A 22,460-nucleotide genomic window follows, 5' to 3' on the forward strand; every position below is an offset into this window, starting at 1 on the left:
AGTTCGGATATTTGTGTAAGCACAGAGTCAGCCTTCTCAACATTCATTTTGGGTGTAGGGGTTCTTGGTCTTCAGAAGCTTTTGGATCTTCAGTGTGAATTACCTTACCCCAGCAAAGGTGTCTCCTATTGTAGATGAATAACTATCAGTCTCAGATTACTGAGGTAAACACTGCCACTGAAATTGCATTAAATCACCTGCTGTTACTTTTGATCTGAAGGGTATAAAAGTATGATGTACTTTGAGTTTGGGAGACTCTATCAAGAGGGTCATCAGGAAAATAACTGCCTGCCACGATGACTAAAGACCAGCTTCAGTGTCTCTCTGGTGACTCAGATCACAGTCACAACAATGACTTCAAAAGACACTGTTCACAAATTACTAATGGCAACATAAAATGCTGCAAACTAATACTTGATCTTTCCATGTAATTTGACCAGTAAAATGGAAATTACAGCCTCGTAAAATGGGGAAAGATAAGATAGGCACAAGAGGCTGATGAAAGGTCTCGACTGCTTATTGCCCTCCGTTGATGCTGTCAGACTTGCTGAGTCCTTCCAGAACTTTGTATATGTCGGTCGAAATAAGAAGTTCTTGTTCAGACTGCACACAGATGTTACGGAATTGGCAAGCATTGAGAACAAATTTATTTACTTACAGTGGGTAAAGAAAATATTGCTGATCATCCCTTGTGGCAATTTCGGGCCAACCTATTTTATTAAAAATTCTTCCAGTGAGGTTTGATCTGGTCTCATTTTTCTGGTTGGTCTATAGCTTACTTTGAGTTGCTGTTTGGGTTCCTGTCATCAGGGAGGCTGGAGTTCGGGCCTGAGGTCAATACTGAAGACTGAAGCATGGAGGACAATCGGAAGTTCAGCAGCCAAGGCCTGGTGGCCAAAGCCCCAGCTCAGCGAGTCCACTGGGAAAGTCGGAGGCCCAACGCCTGTGAGGCGGTGAGTCAACTGTGGCTTGAGACCTGGAGTCGGGCTGCCCTGCGGTTAGAGGACTGTCAGGGTCTGTGGGTTGGCGGGTGGGAGGAAGGAGAGGGGCGTGTTTCGCCGTTGTTCTCTTGTTGGTGCTGTTCTGCTGAACGTTGTGACCACGTTACGTTTACACCGGAATGTGTGGCGATGATTGCAGGCCGTCCCCAGCACATACTCAAGTTGTGTTGTTTGTTAAAGCCAACAAAGCATTTCACTGTATATTTCGATGTACATGCGATAACTAAATCGAACAAATGAATAAATACTGGCCAGGGACGAATCTCTAGGCAATTCTCAATTCTGTAAACTCAATAGTGCCCCACCCCCTCCCACCTATGAGCACTTTATCCCCATGACCCAACATACAGAAAGTATATTCGCTAAAATTAGAGTGACAGATGCAAAGTTCAAAGTAAACTTATTATCAAGGTACATACATGTCACCGTAAACGACCCTGAGATTGGTTTTCTTGTGGACATACACAGTAAAACCAAGAAACACAGTAGAACCAGTGAAAGACTGCACTGAGCAAGATGGACAGACGATCAATGTGCAAAAGACATCAAAGTGTGCAAATACAAAAGAAAAGATAAATAAGCAATAAGTATCAAAAACATGAGGTGAAGTCCTTTAATATGAGTCCATGAGTTCAGGAACAGTTCTGTGATGGGGCAAGTGAAGTTATCCCCTCTGGTTCAAGAGCATGATAGCTGAGGGGGTTATCACTGTTCCTGAACATTCTGCTGTGGGTCCTGAGGCTTCTGTCCCTTCTTCTTGATGGCAGCATGGTCTGGATGGTGGGGGCCCCCGATGAAGGATGTGTCAATGCAGATATGCTGAATGGTGGGGAGAGCTTTACCTGTGATATCCACTACTCTTTGTAGGACTTTCTGTTCAAGGGAATTGAAAATTAAAATAACAGCCGAGTCTTGAGCTGTCCCCAAGGCTTGCCAGAGTCCCCACAAATGGTTAAGGCAAACACAGTATGTGTTTTCACTAGCAAGCTAGTTCCCAGAAGAAATGATAGAAGTATTATCCTTGGAAGGGCAGCTGAGACGAAGGAGAGCATATTTTGTTCCAAATACTTGCTTCCTATCGTCTACGCTAAAAACAATAAACAAAATGTTCCTTGACATGTGCCTTTTGAAAAGTTCAGATTTTACAACCCAGCAGTTTTGTTGTGGTAAGGTCACTGGCAGAGGAAAGGCACTTGTATTTTGGAGTGACTGCGTTTATTTTAGTGAGAACTGTGAAGTCAGATGGAGCTGTGAGTCACTCCAGGACAAGCAGGATACCGCACAGGTTTGTGGCAGATTTACAGACTGCTTTCCTTCCCCTTGGACTGAAAACAGGTACACATGTTCAAAAGGAAAATGGAGTGTGCTCAGCTAATATTAAGCGCAGGAGATGCTGGAGGCTACCCAGATGGAATAGGAACTCCAATCTGAGTGCGGTCTTATCACGGCAGTAGAGGAAGCCATGGGCTGACATGAAAGAATGGGAACGGGAAGTCGAATTTAAGTAGGTGGCCACCGGGAAATCCCGACTTTTGTGGCAATGGAGCAACTACGCTCAACAAAGAGCGGCCCCCCCCCACCAATCTGTAGAGGAGATCGCTCTGCAGCATCATAGGAGGTAGATGACCCCAACAGACTCACAGGTGAAGTTCCGCCTCACTTGGAAGAACTGCTTGGGGCCCTGAATGCTGGTAAGGCAGGAGGTCAAAGGGCAGGTGTGGGGCTTGTCCTGCTTCCTACTTTATTCCCCCATCCCCACCCACCCACCTTCCTCCTCACCCAGCTTCACTTATCACCTGCCAACTTGTACACCTTCCCCTCCTCCCACTTTCTTGTTCTGGCTTTTCCCCCCTCCCTTTTCAGTCCTGATGGAGAGCCTTGGTCTGAAAAGCCGACTGTTAATTCCCTTTAGATGCAGGCTGACTTGCTGAGTTCTTCCAGCATTTTGTGCGTGATGCTTGGCTAACTGTGTCAAGCCAAATCATTCCGGGGCCGTGCAAAATTTTGGCACGACTTAAGTGCCTGTAGGTATAGAATTTAACTTCCTTGAGATAGAAAAGGTTCTCCTAAACACTCAGCACAGCAGTACAGGACGTAGAACTGCTTCCTTACAGCTCCAACTCTTAGTCTCTGTCCTGACTTCAACATTTAATACCAGCTTTAGACCACCTGGACAACACAAACACCTACGTCAGGGTGCTGTTCATTGACTATAGCTCAGCATTTAATACCATCATTCACACAATCCTGATGAGAAGTTACAGAACGTGGGCCTCTGTACCTCCCCCTGCAAATGGATCCTCGACTTCCTAACCAGAAGACCACAGCCTGTGCGGATTGGTGATAACATATCCTCCTCACTGACGATCAACACTGGCGCACCTCAGGGGTGTGTGCTTAGCCCACTGCTCTACTCTCTATATACACATGACTGTGTGGCTAGGCATAGCTCAAATACCTTCTATAAATTTGCTGACAATACAACCATTGCTGGTAGAATCTCAGGTGGTGACGAGAGGGCATACAGGAGTGAGATATGCCAATTAGTGGAATGGTGCCACAGCAACAACCTGGCACTCAATGTCAGTAAGATGAAAGAGCTGATTGTGGACTTCAGGAAGGGTAAGACGAAGGAAAACATACCAATCCTCATAGAGGGATCAGAAGTGGAGAGAGTGAGCAGCTTCAAGTTCCTGGGTGTCAAGATCTCTGAGGATCTAACCTGGTCCCAACATATCGATGTACTTACAAAGAAAGCAAGACAGCGGCTATATTTCATTAGGTGTTTGAAGAGATTTGGCATGGTACTACAGAAAATATTCTGGCATGGATAAAGCAATGGCTGATTGGCAGGAGGCAAAGAGTGGGAATAAAGAGAGCCTTTTCTAGCTGGCTGCCGGTGACTAGTGGTATTCACAGGGGTTTGTGTTGGGACAAATTCTTTTTAAGTTTAGGTTTAAGGAATTTATGACGACTTTTGCGAAGTTTGCAGACAATACGAAGATAGGTAGAAGGGCAGGTAGTTTTGAGGAAGTAGAGAGGCTACAAAAGGATTTAGATAGATTAGGAGAATGGGCAAAGAAGTGGCAGATGGAATACAGTGTACACAGAATACAGTGTTGGGAAGTGTATGGCCAAACACTTTGGTAGAAGAAATGAAAGGGTTGACTAGTTTCTAAATGGAGAGAAAATACAAAAAACTGAGGTGCAAAAGGACTTGGGAGCCCTTGTGCAGAAATCCCTGAAGGTTAATTTGCAGGTTGAGTCTGTGGTGAGGAAGGCAAATGCAGTATTAGTATTCATTTCAAGAGGACTAGGATATAAAAGCAAGGACATAATGTTGAAGCCTTATAAAGCACTGGTGAGGCCTCACTTGGAGTATTGTGAGCAGTTTTGGGCCCCTTATCTTAGAAAGGATGTGCTGAAACTAGAGAGGGTTCAAAGGAGGTTCACAAAAATTATTCCAGAATTGAATAGCTTGTCATATGAAGAGCATTTGATGGCTCTGGGCCTGTATTCACTAGAATTCATCAGAGGAATGAGGGGTGATCTCATTGAAACCTGTTGAATAGTGAAAGGCCTTGATAGAGGGGATGTGGAGAGGATGTTTCCTATGGTGGGAGAGTCTAAGACCAGAGGACGCAGCCTCAGATTAGAGGGACATCCGTTTAGAATGGAGGTGAGGAGGAATTTCTTTAGCCAGAGAGTGGTGAATCTGTGGAATTCTTTACCACACGGAGCTGTGGAGGCCAAGTCTTTATGCATATTTACGGCAGAAGTTGACAGATTCTTGATTGGTCAGGGCATGAAGGGATACGGGAAGAAGGCAGAAGATTGGGGTTGAGAGGAAAATTGGATCAACCATGATGAAATGGCCTAATTCTGCTCCTGTAACTTATGGTCTTATGGTACCAGCAACCCGGATTCAGTTCCTGCCAGTGTCTGTAAGAAGTCTGTATGGTTCCTCCGGGTGCTCTGGTTTCCTCCCACAGCCAAAGATGTACCGGTTGTTAGATTAACTGGTCACTGTAAATTGTCCCACGATTAGGCTTGGGTTAAGTCGGGGGCTTGAAGGGCCGGAAGGGTCGATTCTGTGCTGTATCTTTAAATAAATAAATAAATCCCAAGGACATACACTCCGGGAATTGAGCTGGCCTCTGTAACAGGGCCACAGAGTGCAGGCAAGCGGTATAATCCCAGGGAGTAAACATAAAGATAAAAGCCAGCCTTATTTGTCAATATACATCGAAACACACCGCGAAATGCATCATTTGCATCAACAAGCAACACTGTGCAAGGATGTGCAGGGGGCAGCCCGTAAGTGTCACTACGTTTCTGGCTTCGACATAACATGCCCAAACCTCACTGATCCTAACTTGTAATGTGGGAGGGAACCAGAGTGCTCGGAGGAAACCCATGTGGTCATGGGGTGAACGTACCAGCTCCTGACAGACAGCAGTGGGAACTGAACCCACGTCACTGGCATTGTAAACTGTTACACGGGATGCTATATTGTGTATGATTAAGGTAAATGCGTGCTGACGGGCTGAAGGGATTGTTTCTGTGCGTTTGGCTAATTGGTTCCTGAATTGACAGATGGAAAAGTGATCTCCTTCGTTTCTTCCCTCCAACCATCTCCATACTATAAATAGCTTAAGCAATTCTTATAATTTATTAGTGACTGCTATTCATTATAATCCCAGCATAAACTGGGATCAAAACATTTTTTTGTAAACCTTTACTAAATGTAGAAAAGCAGCCAAAAGAATAACTGGTAAAACAAGACTACTGACTCTCACAGCTATCTGGACTATTCCTCTTCTCGCCCTGTCTCTTGCAAAAATGCCATCCCCTTCTTGCAATTCCTCCGACTTCACCGCATCTGCTCTCAGGATGAGGCTTTTCATTCCAGGACGAAGGAGATGTCCTCCTTATTTAAAGAAAGGGGCTTCCCTTCCTCCACTATCAACTCTGCTCTCAAATGCATCCTCCCCATTTCACGCACATCTGCTCTCACTCCATCCTCCCGCCACCCTACTAGGAATAGGGTTCCCCTTGTCCTCACCTACCACCCCACCAGCCTCCAGGTCCAACATACAATTCTCCGTAACTTCCGCCACCTCCAACGGGATCCCACCACTAAGCACATCTTTCCCTCTCCCCACCCCGCTTTCTGCAGGGATCACTCCCTATGCGATTCCCTTGTCCATTTGTCGCCCCCATCCCTTCCCACCGATCTCCCTCCCGGCACTTATCCTTGTAAGCAGAACAAGTGCTACACATGCCCTTACACTTCCTCCCTCACCACCATTCAGGGCCCAAGACAGTCCTTCCAGGTGAGGCGACACTTCACCTGTGAGTCGGCTGGGGTGATATACTGCGTCTGGTGCTCCCGATGCGGCCTTCTGTATATTGGCGAGACCCGACGCAGACTGGGAGATCGTTTCGCTGAAAACCTACGCTCTGCCAGAGAAAGCAGGATCTCCCAGTGGCCACACATTTTAATTCCATGTCCCATTCCCATTCTGATATGTCTATCCACGGCCTCCTCTACTGTAAAGATGAAGCCACACTCGGGTTGGAGGAACAACACCTTATATTCCGTCTGGGTAGTCTCCAACCTGATGGCCTGAACACTGACTTCTCTAACTTCTGCTAATGCCCCACCTCCCCTTCGTACCCCATCCTTTATTTATTTATTTATTTATTTGCACATGTTCTTTTTCTCTCTCTCTTTTTTCTCCCTCTGTCCCTCTCACTATACCCCTTGCCCATCCTCTGGGCTTCCCCCCTCCCCCTCCTGTCTTCTCCTATCATTTTGGATCTCCCCCTCCCCCCCCCACTTCCAAATGTCTTACTCACTCTTCCTTCAGTTAGTCCTGACGAAGGGTCTCGGCCTGAAACGTCAACTGCACCTCTTCCTAGAGATGCTGCCTGGCCTGCTGCGTTCACCAGCAACTTTGATGTGTGTTATTTGTTGATAAAACAAGACTAGTATTTTACAATTAACAAAGTCCAAAAGGGAAAGGATGCTAGAGAGGTCAGTGGCTGGAATGAACTGAAGTAAACAGAGCAAGAGGGGTGCATGTAGATAATAGTGATCACATCGTACCACATTTTAGAAGAACATAGCCATGGTAAAGACTAGTATAAAGCCATGAAATAAAGTTGATTTTGTAGGATGGAAATTAAAACCAACAACGATAATTATTCAGAACAATTACCTTGTAGTCTAAGGCAAATTGATCTGTACACCAGAGAAAAAAAATGAAGGGGCCCATACTAACAGCATGGACCATTGAGGAGAACGCGATAAAGGAGAAAGCAGAGATTAGAAGATAAATAAAAATCAATCAGCGAGACAAAATGGAAAGACCAAATTAAATTATTTAAAAAAATGCAAAACATTCCACAGGTTTGTAAAGGAAATGGACATCAGTGCGAGAAAATAATCACAAGGAAGAATCGTGAAATATTCTTAAGCAGCTCTATTCAAAATGGCAAAATATCAGCAAATTATTTTGCTTCAATATTTACAGATGTCTGAACGAGTAGGCATGACAATGGAAAATTGGAATGGAAACAATATTATCGCTTCTGTAATAGAAGAGAAATATTAAATAAATTATTCATCTCGAAGAGAATAAAATCCGTGTACCAGACAAATTTGATCGACAATGTTTAAAAGATTTAGGGAGGAGTCGTATGAGATACTATTGCACAGACAGAGAGGGTAGGTAAAAATGCAGTGCTGGATCACTGGGGAAGAGCTAGCATTTATTTTAAAGTGCAACAGATGAAATACAAATTAGTCTTAAGAGTGATGCAAAAAGCACGTTGCTGGAGGAAGTCAGTGTCCCAGAACACTGAGAATTTAAGGAGGCAAAGAGGTAGTGAAAGATCCATATTCACTGAACAGTCTGAGCTCACAGGTACTGATGGAGGTGGAGTTTACGGCAAGAGGTTATGTTAATGACCATAACCCTGGCCTGTCAGTAAGTGATTAACTATTTAGCACACTGGTCCAGGGAAAAGAGAAACAATAGCAGCAAACTAAAAAGAATCTGTTTCCTGTCCCTCGCTTTGCATTCAAGGCTCACCTAATCTTGGCTGTCTTCAGAGCAGTTGGTCCTTGCAGGCAGTTACACAAGGTACTTGGCATCTGGCCAATTTCCAGCTCCACCAGCCATAAACAATTTAAGGATTAGTTTTATTTCTCACATGTACATCTAGACATACAGAGAAATGTGTCATTTTGAGCTGACAACCCACACAATCCAAGTGTCGTGCTGGGGGCAGCCTGTAAGTGTCACCATGTTTCCGGAACTTATTAACCCTACCCCGTACACCTTAGGAATGTGGGCGGAAACCGAAGCACCTGGAAGAATCACATGCGGTCACGGGGAGAGGGTACAAACTCCACACAGACAGTGCAGCGAATCGAACTTTGATGGATGACCATTAACACTGTAAAGCCAGTGCATCTGTGCCGCAGAGTCTGTGTTCATACACTTAACCTGTCTAGTTCTTAAAATACTATTGATATCCGTAATTAGGACCTTCGTGACCATGTCAGGCAACCCAATGTACGTAATAATGACTCTGTGCTAAGAACTTCTTGACATCTATCCAGAATTTTCCCTGAATTCTAATCAGTTGCCCACGCTTTCTCTGTAACTGGCCTCAATCCATCAAATTTCTGTACCACATCTATTCTGACAATTCTGATTCAGATCTCTTGCTCAATCCTACTATTCCTAAATCCCCATCACAGGAATTACCTAAGCAATCCTCTGCTCCTCACCCTCCTCCTTGAAGCATGTTTTAAACCCCAACCCTTTGACCAATCTTTTAGTTCCCTGTCTTATTTTGAGGCTCGGTTTTAAATCCTGTTCGATGATGCTCCTGAGAAATGTCTTGGAACATTTAATTACGTTAAAGGCTCTGTTTAAATGCAAGTCATTTAATATAATGGCCTGGATTTGGCAGTGGTAATTATGGTTAATGAAACCAACAGCAACTACAGGATCTTTGCATCTGTGTGGTTTAACATGGGAATCCTTGAAGTTATTATCAGTAAATCTAGTGAGCTTTCACAGGCTACGATGTTTATAATCATCTCCAGTGCAAGCAAAGGAAATCCTGAACTGACATGAATTTCAGAGATTTTGCATAATAAGGCATAAAACCTGAAGGAGTTTTCAATGGAATAAAAAGCCATTATTACTGTTTAGCCCTAAAGAAATCATAACTTCCTCACATAAAACTTCAAAATTAAATGGATGCTTCAGAAGTTTATTACTGACATTTGAGCTTTTACTTTGCTCAGATACGGTTTTTATAGTCATAGACAAGTACAGCAAAGAAACAGGCCCTTCGGCCCATCTAGTCCATGCTAAAACCATTTAAACTGCCTACTCCCATTGGCCTGCACCAGGACCATGTAGTGCATAACACTTCAACATTTAGTTATGAATTACTTCTTCGCTTCCTGAAGTATATTGGCAGCTCAGCCAGTTTGACAATATCACGGATGCTGGGGAACTGACACCAGACAGCATCAGGAGTTGGAAAAAGGACAAGACTCTCTAGAAACCTCTAGAGCTTTGCAGGAAGGTTTTGCAGGAAGCTTTGCATGAATGTGCCTGTGAAATTCAGAGTGTTATGTCTCTGCACGTATCAACAGTGCTTGGGTGAAGATGACTGAGAGCTTCAGGTTCCCAGGGGTAAATGCCACCAACAGTTTATCCTGGTCTAAACAGGTAGCCCCTTTGGTCTACTTCCTCAGAAGGTTAAGGGGAATTCGGACTGAGCCTCACTTATGTGTCTAGGCGCACCATACACAGCATCCCAACTGGATGCCTCACGGCTTAGTCAGACACCTGCTCTCCCCAAGACCACGAGGAAATGCGGAGAGCTGTGAACACAGCCCAGTCTATCATGGAGACTAGCCCAGCCCCCTCCACTGACTCCATCTGCACTTCCTGCTGCCTCAGGAAAGCAGGCAATATAATCAAAGATCTCCCCCGGTCCACTCATTGTTTCTTCTCTTCCTTCCCACCCCGGGGCACAAGATTCAAAAATCTTGGCAGCACCAGGCTCAAAGACGGCTGTACGATAAAAAACCCCCCTCACCTGTCAATCTACCTCGTCATGGAGCTTGCAGCTTACGGTCTGTAACTACACCACAATCAAAATCAGGTTTAATATCACCGGCTTATGTCCTGAAATTTGTTGTTATGTGGCAGCAGTTCATTGCAATACATAATAATAAAAACTGTATATTACAGAAGAACTACATATATATGACGGTGTTAGAACTGTCAGGTTCAATCACACCGCAGTGACAGCTGCCAGTTATCTGAAAGTGGGGGAAAAGTTTTCAGTGTGTCTTCTCTGGCTAGGAGGCCTGTCCCCTAAAACCCTCACTAATTTTTATAGATGCACCGTAGAAAGCATTCTTCTAGGGTGCATCACAACCTGGTACGGAAGTTGTCCTGTCCAAGACTGAAAGAAGCTGCAGAAGATCGTGAACATGGCGCAGCACATCACACAAACCAACCTTCTGTCCGTGGACTCACTTTACACCGCACGCTGTCGGAGCAGTGCTGCCAGGGTAATCAAGGACACGACCCACCCAGCCAACACACTTTTCACCCCTCTTCCCTCCGGGAGAAGGCTCAGGAGCTTGAAGACTTGTACGGCCAGATTTGGGAACAGCTTCTTTGCAACTGTGATAAGACTGCTGAATGGATCCTGACCCGGATCTGAGCCGTACCCTCCAAATATCCGGACCTGCCTCTCCGTTGTTTTGCATTACCTTACTTTGCATTTTTCTGTTTTCTATTTATGACTTATAATTTAAGTTTTTAATATTTACTAAATTTTACTATTTTTAATATATTTAATATTTGTAATCCAGGGAGTGGGAAGCGCAGAATCAAATATCACTGTGATGATTGTACATTCTACTACCAATTGTTAGGCGACAATAAAGTATGAAGTGTAAGTATGAAGTATAGGAGGGCAGCTAGATTGCTCGCAGTGCCAGGGGGATCATCTCAGGGGATCAGCCCCTCCCTCAGTTGTTCAGTTGATCAGAGAAGTGTCAGGAAACTTAGTGGAGGCCCAGTGGGGGAACGGCTTGGGGTCTCTGTGGGAGCGCGCTCCCAGCAACGTACCAAGGAACTTCCGAAAGGAAAAGATCCTATTCCTGAAGGCTTAGAGGGACCACGCCCCAGTGTGTCGTTATGGATAGATGGAAGCTATGCTAAAGCCATCCTCAACATTGGGGCGCAGGTCAAGTTGTTGTACAGTTCGTTTTACAACCAGTGTCTGAAGCATTTACCCTTGACAATCGCAAGGGCACTGGAGATTTGGGGTACCAGTGCCAGTAATTATCCAGAAGACGATGATTGGTTAGTGACCCTGGAGATCATGGGGGCATCGTCTGGGCACCCAGAGTTCCGAGCTGTTTCTGAGGACGTGTGTAGCAGCCTCGGGCCGGTACCGAATTTAAACAAGACCCGATTGTGGTACGGCCCGGGGGAAGTATCTGAGGGTGAGACCCTCTTAGCAGACACTCCGAAATACCATGAAGGAGGGGAGTTGACCACTGAAGACACCTCGGTGAGAGAGAGATCGCGGCGACTGGACCCTGTAGCCGTGGAATACGTAGGTGGCGTGTGTGTGTGTGGATTATAGGACTCTCAACAGGCGCACTGTCATTGACCAGAATACGGCCCCGACAGCCGAAGACGCTATGGTCTGTTTGTACGGTGCGACGTGGTTTAACGTGCTGGATCTGAGGAGTGGATGTTGCCAGATCCCGATGAGTGAGGCCGATGAGGAGAAGACGGCTGTTATTGGTTCCCTAGGATTCTTTTGATCCGAAAAGCTGCCCCAGGGCATATCTGGAGCCCTTGCAACCTTCCCGCGGGGCATGACGAAGACCGGGGGGGATATGCAGGTGTTTAGAGAGTTTTGGCGTATGTGGATGACTGCCTAGAGTTTGGATTCTCCCTTAGGGGACTATGATGCGAGGCGAGTGGCGAAGCCCGGGCGACAAAGAGTTAAAGAATTAAAACTTTCTTTGGACGAGTGCCAGGTCTAGAGGAAGAGGCAGTTTGGGGAAAAGCGACCGAAGCAAAGTGTAAAATGTGGAGTAGTTTTTGACTGGCAGAGTTTGGTGCAATCTGAGAAAAATGACCCAACATTCCAGTTGAACTTCCTGGTGTTGGAACATGCGGTGGTGGACCTGGGGATGGAAACCCAGGTCGTCAATCGGAATGAGACACTGGGGAGAGAGGGGATTTGCACCACTGAACTGAGCGCTCAGACATGCAGGCTGGAGACTGAGTGCTGCACTTTTGGAACAAACTTTGAAGACTTAGAGTCCATGCTCGTCAATGTGGAGACGGAGAACCGGAATCTCATGCAGAAACAGTGGCTACTTACTGATGAATTAATCCAGAAAAGATTGGAAGACTTACCAGGTGGGGAAGACGAAGGAAGCTGTCTGACTAAGGCCAACAGAAAACCGAGAGCCCGGAGAGGGGAGCTTGACTACACTTCCGAGGAGGTGAAGCAATCAAGGGCAGATCGCAGAAAAGGGAAGTGGATGCTTGAAGAGAACCTGAAGATGACCATCGACTGTTTAAGTGAAGTGGAAAAACTGAAAGTTGACCAGGAAGACGTCATCAGGAAGAAAAAACTGGAGGCTGAACACCCTTTAACTGCTGCTTTTCCGGACGGGGGGAAGAACCTGGTGGTGTAATTGCGTCCCAGGTTGAGATGGCCAAGAAGCATGAGTCAGAACTGCTGAGACTGGGGCGAGAGTTGGAGGAGTCCAAGAAGAAGCAGTCGTCTCAATTACAGGAAGCTGAAGAGGCTGCAGAAGCAGTCCAGGCCAAATGCTTCAGTTTGGAGAAAATCACACAGCAGCTACCGATTGAGGAAATGAGGAATAATACGGATTCAAAGGATGGTGTGCTGGACATGTGGCACATGCTGTCTTTCGCTAACTTCCCCTTGATCAAGGAAGAGACATTTGGCCCTTCTCCCACTGAGTCAGGTGTAGTGGGGAGGGCTAGCTGTGGGCAGCCTGGGTTACAGCAGGACCAGGAAGGAAAAGAAGTGGGGCCCCGGACACGGGACAGGGGGCTCCGAGTTGCAGTGGAGCCATGAGTGAGAGTTTGAGAGAGGAGTTGGCAAGCAGACCCGAGGTATCCCCAGTAGTGTCCGAGCCTTAAGGGTTTAGGTGAGGGGATATGGAGGTCTTGGAGGATTAGGAAACTCCCAGATAGGTTGGCCTATGTAGCGCCCGTGGGACAGGCGTAAGGTACACTGTTTGGGGAGCAATGTCACTGTTCGTACCTGGATTGGGTTTTTGTGTCTGCAGGAATGGTCGGCGAGTTATTTAGAAGTCATGAGGACATGACTTTATTTGGTGGGGGGAGAGTGTAAGAGGTTTCTTCTTTTACGTTACTGTGTAGGCTAATTAAAATGGCTTCTTTGTTATGTTATAATTAAAAGGGCTTCTTTCTTATGTTAACTGGTGAGAAAGTTCTCTCGCTAGCAGCTTGTTTGGGTTATATTACTGATAATAGAGCAAATGAACCAATTGAGATAGATGTTATTCTTTCTTGTGTGTCTGTAAGCTATTGTGATGCGCAGGTTTTTGGGCAGAAGGCGCGATGGGGAGAGAGAGAGCGGACGCGGTGCACCTGTGAACTGGCGAACGGGGTCAGACCCCGAGGTCCAGGGTCTTCGGCGAGGAGAGGAGACCAAGACAGACTTGTTTGGAGTGTCTGGTCGACCACCGTGGTTGGTCCCAGACGGCGGGTCGAGGTGGTCAGAGGGGATCGAATGGGGGAGAGAGGATCGTTACTAGAGCTCCAACTGTTTGTGCACCAAGAGATTGAACTTTGGTAAGTATGGCGCCTTTTATTTTCCTTTTATAGTTTATCTCTGTTAATTATATAGTTCCAGTAATATCTATAAATTGTAATCAATTAATTGTATACGGTGTTTTGTCTGTAATTTAGCGGGGTGGGGTACAATCACACAGCATCCACACAAACTTTATTACCCAGTTTGGCGGGGCCGAGGGCTGCTTTCCCTAGACAGCGAGTTCAGCGAGCCTGAGGCACCCCAGGGGGGCTACATATATATCAATATATTTTGAAAAGTTGTTAAGTAAGTCGAGCAAAAAGAGAATAAAGAGAGGAAAAGGTAGTGAGGTAGTGTTCACGGGTTCAATGTCCATTTAGAAATCTGATGGCAGAGGGGAAGAAGCTGTTCCTGAATTGCTGAGTGTCAGAATCAGAATCAGAATCAGGTTTATTATCACCGGCATGTGACATGAAATTTATTAACTTAGCAGCAGCAGTCAATCTAGCAGAGAGAGAGAAAAAAATAATAAATAAAATAAAACATAATAATAAATAAACAAGTAAATCAATTACATATATTGAATAGATTTTTTAAAAAATGTGCAAAAAACATAAATACTGTATATTAAAAAAAGTGTCCAAGGGTTCAATATCCATTTAGGAATCGGATAGCAGAGGGGAAGAAGCTGTTCCTGAATCACTGAGTGTGTGCCTTCAGGCTTCTGCACCTCCTACCTGATGGTAACAGTGAGAAAAGGACATGCCCTGGGTGCTGGAAGTCCTTAATAATGGATGCTGCCTTTCTGAGACACCGCTCCCTAAAGATGTTCTGGGTACTTTTGTAGGCTAGTGTCCAAGATGAAGCTGACTAGATTTACAACCTTCTGCAGCTTCTTTCGGTCCTGTGCAGTAGCCCCTCCATACCAGACAGTGACTCAGCCTGTCAGAATGCTCTCCACAGTACCACTATAGAAGTTTCTGAGTGTACTTGTTGACATGCCAAATCCCTTCAAACTCCTAATGAAGTATAGTCTCTGTCTTGCCTTCTATATAACTACATTGATATGTTGGGACCAGGTTAGATCCTCAGAGATCTTGACACCCAGGAACTTGAAGCTGCTCACTCTCTCCACTTCTGATCCCTCTATGAAGATTGGTATGTGTTCCTTCGTCTTACCCTTCCTGAAGTCCCCAATCAGTTCTTTCGTCTTACTGACGTTGAGTGCCAGGTTGTTACTACGGCACCATTCCACTAGTTGACATATCTCACTCCTGTACGCCCTCTCGTCACCACCTGAGATTCTACCAACAATGGTTGTATTGTCAACAAATTCATAGATGGTATTTGATCCATGCCTAGCCACACAGTCATATGCATAGAGAGTAGAGCAGTGGGCTAAGCACATACCCCTGAGGTGCGCCAGTGTTGATCGTCAGTGAGGAGGATATGTTATCACCAATCTGCACAGACTGTGATCTTCTGGTTAGGACGTCAAGGATACACTTGTAGAGGGAGGTACAGAAGCCCAGGTTCTGCAACTTCTCAATCAGGAGTGTGGGAATGATGGTATTAAATGCTGAGCTATAGTTGATGAACAGCATCCTGACATAGGTGTTTGTGTTGTCCAGGTGGTCTAAAGCCGTCTGGCGAGCTACTGAGATTGCGTCTGCCGTTGACCTATTGTGGCGATAGGCAAATTGCAATGGGTCCAGGTCCTTGCTGAGGCAGGAGTTCAGTCTAGTCATGACCAACCTCTCAAAGCATTTCATCACTGTCGATGGGAGTACTACCGGGCCATAGTCACTAAGGCAGCCCACATTATTCTTCTTAGGTGCCTTCAGGCTCCTGTACCTCTTCCCTGATGGTAGCATTGAGAAGAGGGCATGTCCTGGGTAAGGTGGGATGGCGCCTTTTTGAGGCATCGCTCCTTGAAGATGCCCTGGGTGCTGGGAAGATGAGTGCCCATACTGGAGCTGACTGAGTTCACAACTTTCTGCAGCTTACTTCGGTCCTGAACAGTGGCTCCCTTCCCCCACCCATACCAGATGGTGATGCAGCCAGTTAGAACAAATGCTATGTATTCTGTTATTACTTTTCCTTGAGTATTACTTCAGTGTGCTTACATTTTGAAATGCGTCTGGATAGAATACAAAACCAAGTTTTCCCACTGAGTCACAGCAGATGTGATAATAAACGGATTCCAGTTGTTGCCTACCAGATTGACACTATGTAAGGGCATGGTACAGATCTTCCTCCAGATTTAACACTCCATGCTCTACCTATAACTTTACCTGCCCAATCCTGTTTCCTCGGCACATTGCTGCAATGTTGCTCCTCAATTGGCTGATGAATTCAATCTAAATTATTACTTCTTGTAGTTTAAACTTCTGTAATTCTCCTTTCAGCAAGAAGTTTACCCCCTCCCCCCACCCACCTTTTTTTTCTATTTCCCACTTTGGCCTTTTACCTCTCCTCACCTGCTTTTCTCTTCACCCTAGCTCTCTCCTCCTTTCCTATCAAATTCCTTCTTCTCCAGCTCTTTTCCATTCCCACACACTATCACCTTCTAGCTAGCCTCCTTCCCTTCCCCCCATCTTTTTTTTCTGGCATTTTCCCCTTTCCATTTCAGTCCTGGAGAAGGGTCTGGGCCCAAAACCTCCACTGTCTATTGATTTCCACAGATGCTGCTTGATGTTTGTTTTACGCCTTGAATGTGACTCTGGAACTGTTGGAGCTTATGATTTGCAGTTTGGACATTGTTTGGGTGTTTCAGTACTCTACAGTCTTTGAGAGGATTCTGGGAGCCAGAGGCAGCATGCACAAACTTGGTGGTGAGAAGGCTGTGGGATGGGGCTCAAGCCAATGTTTCGCTCCATTTCACTGATTAAAGCTTCCATTGTTCGCTGATTAAAGTGACCAGGGAGATTGAAACATCGAGGCAAAAGTGGAAAATGGGCGCCAGCTGTCCGCCTTTTGATCGTTGGTGGGATCACTCTGCTACTGGAGAGGGGAGACTGCCTTTTGATCACTGGTGGGATCACTCTGCTATTCGAGAGGGGAAATTCCCTTTTGATCACTGGTGGGATCACTCTGCTACTGGAGAGGAGAGACTGCCTTTTGATCACTGGTGGGACCGCTCTGCCTGGAGAAAGTTACCCAGGTTTTCAACGTTTTAGTTACGGACTTGGACTATAGACTTTTTTCAGTCTTAGAGTTTTTTTATGTTCTGTGTTTCTCGCCCAACCTATTTTTTTGTCTGTGGGGGAGGGGGATTTGGGGGTCGATGTGCCTATTCTGTTTTTGTTTGTTTTTTTCTGTCGGGAGAAAGGATTTGGGGGGATGTTTATTGTACTGCCATTTTTTTTTCTTTAGAGGTTTTGTGGCTATCTGGAGAAGAAGAATTTCAGAGTTGTATACTTTGATAATAAATGAGCATTTGAACCTTTGACCTGCTGAGTTCCTCCAGCATGTTGCGTGTGTTGCTTTGTATTTCCAGCATCAGCACACTTCCTCATGTTTATGGCTTGCTTTGTTGTGATCTGTGTTTCACTGCTGATCATTGTGGGCATGATACGTTGGCGCCGGAATCTGCAGGGACACTTGTGGGCTGACCCCAGCACATCCTTAGATTGTGTTGGTTGTTAAAGCAAACGACTCATTTCACTGTATGCTTCAATGTACATGATATAAATAAATGTGAATAATCACCTGTTTGATAATGTGCAGTGATTTCTACAGTTTCTTTGACTGCAAGCCTGTGTCATGGCACCGCAAATCAAGATTGTCCGTGCCGCCCAAAGGCTGTTCTTTGCAGAAGAAAATGACCTTATCTGTTCAGTCCCAACCAGCTTTCAGTATAAATAAAGACCACAAGGCAAGTTCTTTGTTCGAGTGAGTTGGTAACAGTTAGAGTTAGTTCCATGCTGCAGAGCTTTATTTTTATCTCTTTGTTATGAACCTCTAACAAAATGGCAATAACCACAAGGTATATATAGCTCATTCTTGACTCCCAAAGAACCTTTTGGACAGTATCATCTCCTGATCCAATACAGGAGTGGGCAGAGGGGTGGAGATGGGAAGAGGTTAGTCTGTGACCAAGAACCAGAGTTATATATATTGCTTATTTATTATTTATTTATTTTGCTTGTTATTCTTTGTTTGTTTATTTGTATTTACTGAAAATGCCCGCAAGAAAATGAATCTCGGGGTTGTACGTGGTGACACATATGAACTTTGATAATAAATTTACTTTGAACTTCAAGCAGTAACATGGGTTTCATCACATTCACCTGAAAATACGGACAAGACCACTGATTGGTCCATCCAGCAAGTGACACGTCCAACAACATTTCATTGACTTGTCAGCTTAAATCTCAATCTAATGACCCAGGCTGAGATAAACATGGCTTTCTGACTCATGCAGAAATACTGACAAAGAGCTGTACTGCAATGTGCCTTTGGTGTTCTATATTTTGTGTTTTCGATCTTTTCTTTTTGTTGTCATTTGATGTTTGATGTTTTTCTTTGAACGGGTAGGTTCCATGCATCTTGTTTCTTGACTGTGGGGAAGATGAATTTCAGGGTTGTAGGCATATATCCTTTGATAGTAAATGGACTTTGAACTTTGAGGGATATTCATTTTCCAAACAGACTGTATAACCCAAATTTATTAAACGTGTATGTTTTGAACAGCCCACAGGCCACAACCTCTATTATTTGTTTTAGTTACCATTGGGTCGACCAGTGGTGTAGTGGTATCAGCACTGGACTTTGAAGCAGATGGTCCAGAGTTCCAACCCCGCAGGGTCCCAACCTGGGCAGCAGCGGTATCTGTGCAAACTTCCCTATCTTGCCAGGAAGTTGATGGCACTCAATAACAACAACAGCTTTTCCAGTCCAAGCTGTCCAATTACACCTATGTGATCAATAAACCTACTAACCTGCAGGTCTTTGGGATGTGAGACACCTGGAGGAAACCAACATGGTCATAAAGAGATTGTTCAAACTCATTACATCCAATGACGGAACTGAACCCAGGCTGTAACATCTTTACATTAACTGCTACACTACAGCTGGAGTGATAGATTTACAAAGTGATTGGTGTGCAGTCTGTGTTTTCCCTTGGGTGTTCTGGTTTCCTCCCATAACTCACTGGTATGATAGGTTAGCCAGTTACTGAAAATTATCCTCAAGTTAGGAAAATGCAGTTGATGAGAAGTAAAAATTCTGGCAAACGATCAATGAAGTGAGCGAAGGCCAGGGTTGAGGAAATCGGAGCAAGGTCGAGGCATATCCAAAATGAAGTCAGAGCAAGTGTAGAGGAGCAAAGGAGGAAAGGAAGATTCGGAGCCTGTCTACCCAAACCAAGAGCGAGGTTTGATTGGTCTAAGTGTTGGGTCGATCTGGAAAGGTCGGGTACGGGCTGAAACATGGAGATGAGGTTCAGTCCCAGAGCGTATCTATGTGCTGGGTCCTGGTGCGAGGAACAGCATGATGAACGGACGATTTAAACGCGAGCCAGATAGATTGAAAGGGCAGAGTGCTGGGACCAGAGGGAAGGATTGGGCAGTTCGGCTCACTGCTCCGTGACAATTACTCCGCTCTTTGCTGAACTGAGGCTGAGGCCGCGGGCCTGTGCTGACTGCTCCGAGCTTCGTGTCTGCGAGGTCAGAGATGTTTACTACTCTGTGTGCTGAACTGAGGCTGAGGCCGCGGGCCTGTGCTGACTGCTCCGAGCTTCGTGTCTGCGAGGTCAGAGATGTTTACTACTCTGTGTGCTGAACTGAGGCTGAGGCCGCGGGCCTGTGCTGACTGCTCCGAGCTTCGTGTCTGCGAGGTCAGAGATGTTTACTACTCTGTGTGCTGAACTGAGGCTGAGGCCGCGGGCCTGTGCTGACTGCTCCGAGCTTCGTGTCTGCGAGGTCAGAGATGTTTACTACTCTGTGTGCTGAACTGAGACTGAGGCCGCGGGCCTGTGCTGACTGCTCCGAGCTTCGTGTCTGCGAGGTCAGAGATGCTTACTACTCTGTGTGCTGAACTGAAGCTGAGGCTGTGGGCCTGCTCCGGGTTTCATGTCTAAGGATTCACTTTCATTCTAAGTGCTATTTGCTTAGTTTTATTGTTTGCACAATTTGTTTTTTTTTCTCTCTTGGTACATTGGGTGTTTGACAGTCATTTTTTTAAATTGGTTCTTTTAGGTTTCTTGTTTTCTGACTGCTTGTAAGGAGACAAATCTCAAGGTTGTATAATGTATACATACTTCGATAATAAATGTGCTTTGAACTTTGAAAGAACAGAAGAAAGGATGTTAAGTGGGGGAAATAAAATATATATGCGTGCTCTCGAGGGCCAGAATAGACTCAATGGGCTGAATGGCTGCCTTCCATGTAATTATGCAATGTAAAGTATTAGACTACCTGAACACAACCCAGCATCAGTTTAATGAAGGATCACTGACCTAAAATATTAACTCTGTTTCTCTCGCCACAGATGCTGCCTGACCCACTGGGTATTTCCTATGTGTTCTATTTCTATTCCACCATGTTCAACGCAGATTCTGTTGAACTTCACCTCCTTGGAAGGCAATGAATGACATAACGAATGGACAGAAATTAGAGCACAACACCTCGTTTAACTAGTCTTCCACTTTCCTTTCCAGTCCTGAAGAGGGGTCTCAGCCAAAAACGTCGACTGATTATTCATTTCCATAGATGCTGCCTGACCTGCTAAGTTCCTCCAGCATTTTAGTTTAACTTATTGTTTCACTGACTGAACACAAACAACAGAAATCACTTGAGCAAGAAAGCAGCAAATATCAAGGCAGGTTGTAATCTACACTTCTGTCAGTACTCTTCTATAGATCCTTGGTGTAGAGGCTACGTCCTTTGTAAGTATCTCCAGCACAATCAAAGCAGTTCACACAAAAATGCACACTAGACGCATTTAATGAACGGAGGAAATTAATTGCAATCCAATGATTGCTCTGGTACTCTCTGCCAGTACACCAGTGTTCCAACTTGTCTACTGGATGGTCCCCAGTGTGCCTCAAATACGTCTGTGGTCCAAAGCAAGCTGCTAAAAGCCAACACGTGTCAGCTTTGTGAGTCTGTGTGTTTGCTCGTCAATTTAGAAAGTGGCTACAACAATTAGGAAAGCAAACAGGATTTTGGTCTCTAGAGGATGGAAAGATGGAGTATAAAAGTCAGGAAAGCTTGCTACTAAAGCGAAGAACTATGGTGAGTTCACATCTAAACCTCTTCAAAGTCTTTTCCTTTATTTACCGAGTGGAAGAGTATGGCGGGATGGAGATACGTCTTTACCAAAGGAGGTGTAAGTCATTGCTTCCCTCCTCTAGCCTGCAGGTCATCCTTGGGCAAGGTGTAGCATCTGCTTAGCCCAGGCCCCCAACAATCTAGGTCATGTGAAGCCATGGGAGCAGGTGGGGGGGATGGTCCTATGAGCAGCTGCTCCACATCACAAGTCCTGGTTATGCGACCACTGATGCCAGGCAGACAATCTCTGAAGAGTATTCATAATGGTTGGGGTCATCTGCCTTGTAAAGACACTGACCAGAAAAAGGCAATGACAAACAACTTCCATAGAAAAATTTGCCAAGAACAATCATGATCACGAGACCATGATTGCCCACGTCATACGACACAGCACATAATGATGATGACTGAGCAGAAATTTCATCAAACTGATTTATGAAATGGATAAGGAAAGATGTAGCAAACTTGGCTGATATCCACTGGACTTCAAATGAATAACGGGTGACCTTATTAAAATAACTAGTACTGTGCAAAAGCTTGGCACATATACACGCTCAACCCGCTGGAGGAACTCAGCAGGTCGGGCAGCATCCGTGGAAACGAACAGTCAACATTTCCGTGGATGCTGCCCAACCCGCTGAGTTCCTCCGCATGTTGTGTGTGTTGCTTTGACCCCAGCATCTGCAGAGTATTTTGTGTCTTGAGGCACATATATATAGCCAAGGTGTCTAAGACTTTTGCACAGCACTGTAGTAACTCTATGTATTGCACGTACTGCTGCCACAAAAAAAACATATTTCATGACATATGTGAGTGATGATAAACCTGATTCTGATATGGGTCTCCGTTGTGGACTGAGAGGGGGAAAAGAGCAGGGAGAGGGGAATTATAGTTGGGGAAAGGGGAGGGAGTGGGAAGCACCAGAGAGACATTCTGTAAAAATTGTTTGGAATCAAATGACCTTGCCTGGTGTCTCAGGGTTGGGTGTGTCTGCACCCGTGCCATCTCCCAACCCTGGCACTCCTTCTCTGCCAGCTGTCCGACTCGTCCTGTGGCGCTCCACCCTCACCACTCCCAACGTCCTTTGCTCTGCTCCACATTGACAAATACAATACTGTGCAAAAGCCTGAGGTGTCCGTGCTACGTACGTGCCCAAGATTTCTGCACAGTACTGTACATTATCTTCAGAAAACTAGACAGGGTAAATGGTGAAAGGATGTTTCCACTAGTAGATAAGTCTGGAACCTGATGGCTCACTCTCAGGGTAAATGATTCCTCAAGTAAAGTGCAGAAG

The 22,460-nt window shown here is 45.4% G+C and overlaps 2 protein-coding genes across 2 annotated transcripts in view; one reads left to right on the forward strand and one right to left on the reverse strand.

Annotated features, from left to right (window-relative positions):
• LOC134356544 (chromodomain Y-like protein 2) overlaps positions 1-22,460 on the reverse strand; it is a 208,143-nt gene that overhangs the window by 36,743 nt on the left and 148,940 nt on the right. The gene's annotated exons all lie outside the window — the stretch shown is intronic.
• On the forward strand, positions 855-17,541 carry LOC134356573 (uncharacterized). Its single transcript, XM_063067538.1, has 5 exons — positions 855-953; positions 8,356-8,411; positions 12,827-12,958; positions 13,544-13,930; positions 16,809-17,541. Exons 1-5 carry the CDS (start codon positions 855-857, stop codon positions 16,822-16,824), a joined length of 690 nt encoding a protein of 229 aa, XP_062923608.1. The 3' UTR covers positions 16,825-17,541.

The sequence above is a fragment of the Mobula hypostoma genome, chromosome 14, assembly GCF_963921235.1.
Source record: "Mobula hypostoma chromosome 14, sMobHyp1.1, whole genome shotgun sequence".
Taxonomy (NCBI): domain Eukaryota; kingdom Metazoa; phylum Chordata; class Chondrichthyes; order Myliobatiformes; family Myliobatidae; genus Mobula; species Mobula hypostoma.

Excerpts from the sequence above, each read along its gene's own strand:
- LOC134356573 (XM_063067538.1), top strand. The coding sequence starts at position 855 with ATGGAGGACAATCGGAAGTTCAGCAGCCAAGGCCTGGTGGCCAAAGCC. Across the intron at positions 954-8,355 it reads GGCCCAACGCCTGTGAGGCG|GAATGTGGGCGGAAACCGAA; the intron begins GTGAGTCAACTG and ends CGTACACCTTAG. Across the intron at positions 8,412-12,826 it reads CATGCGGTCACGGGGAGAGG|ACTGGGGCGAGAGTTGGAGG; the intron begins GTACAAACTCCA and ends AGAACTGCTGAG.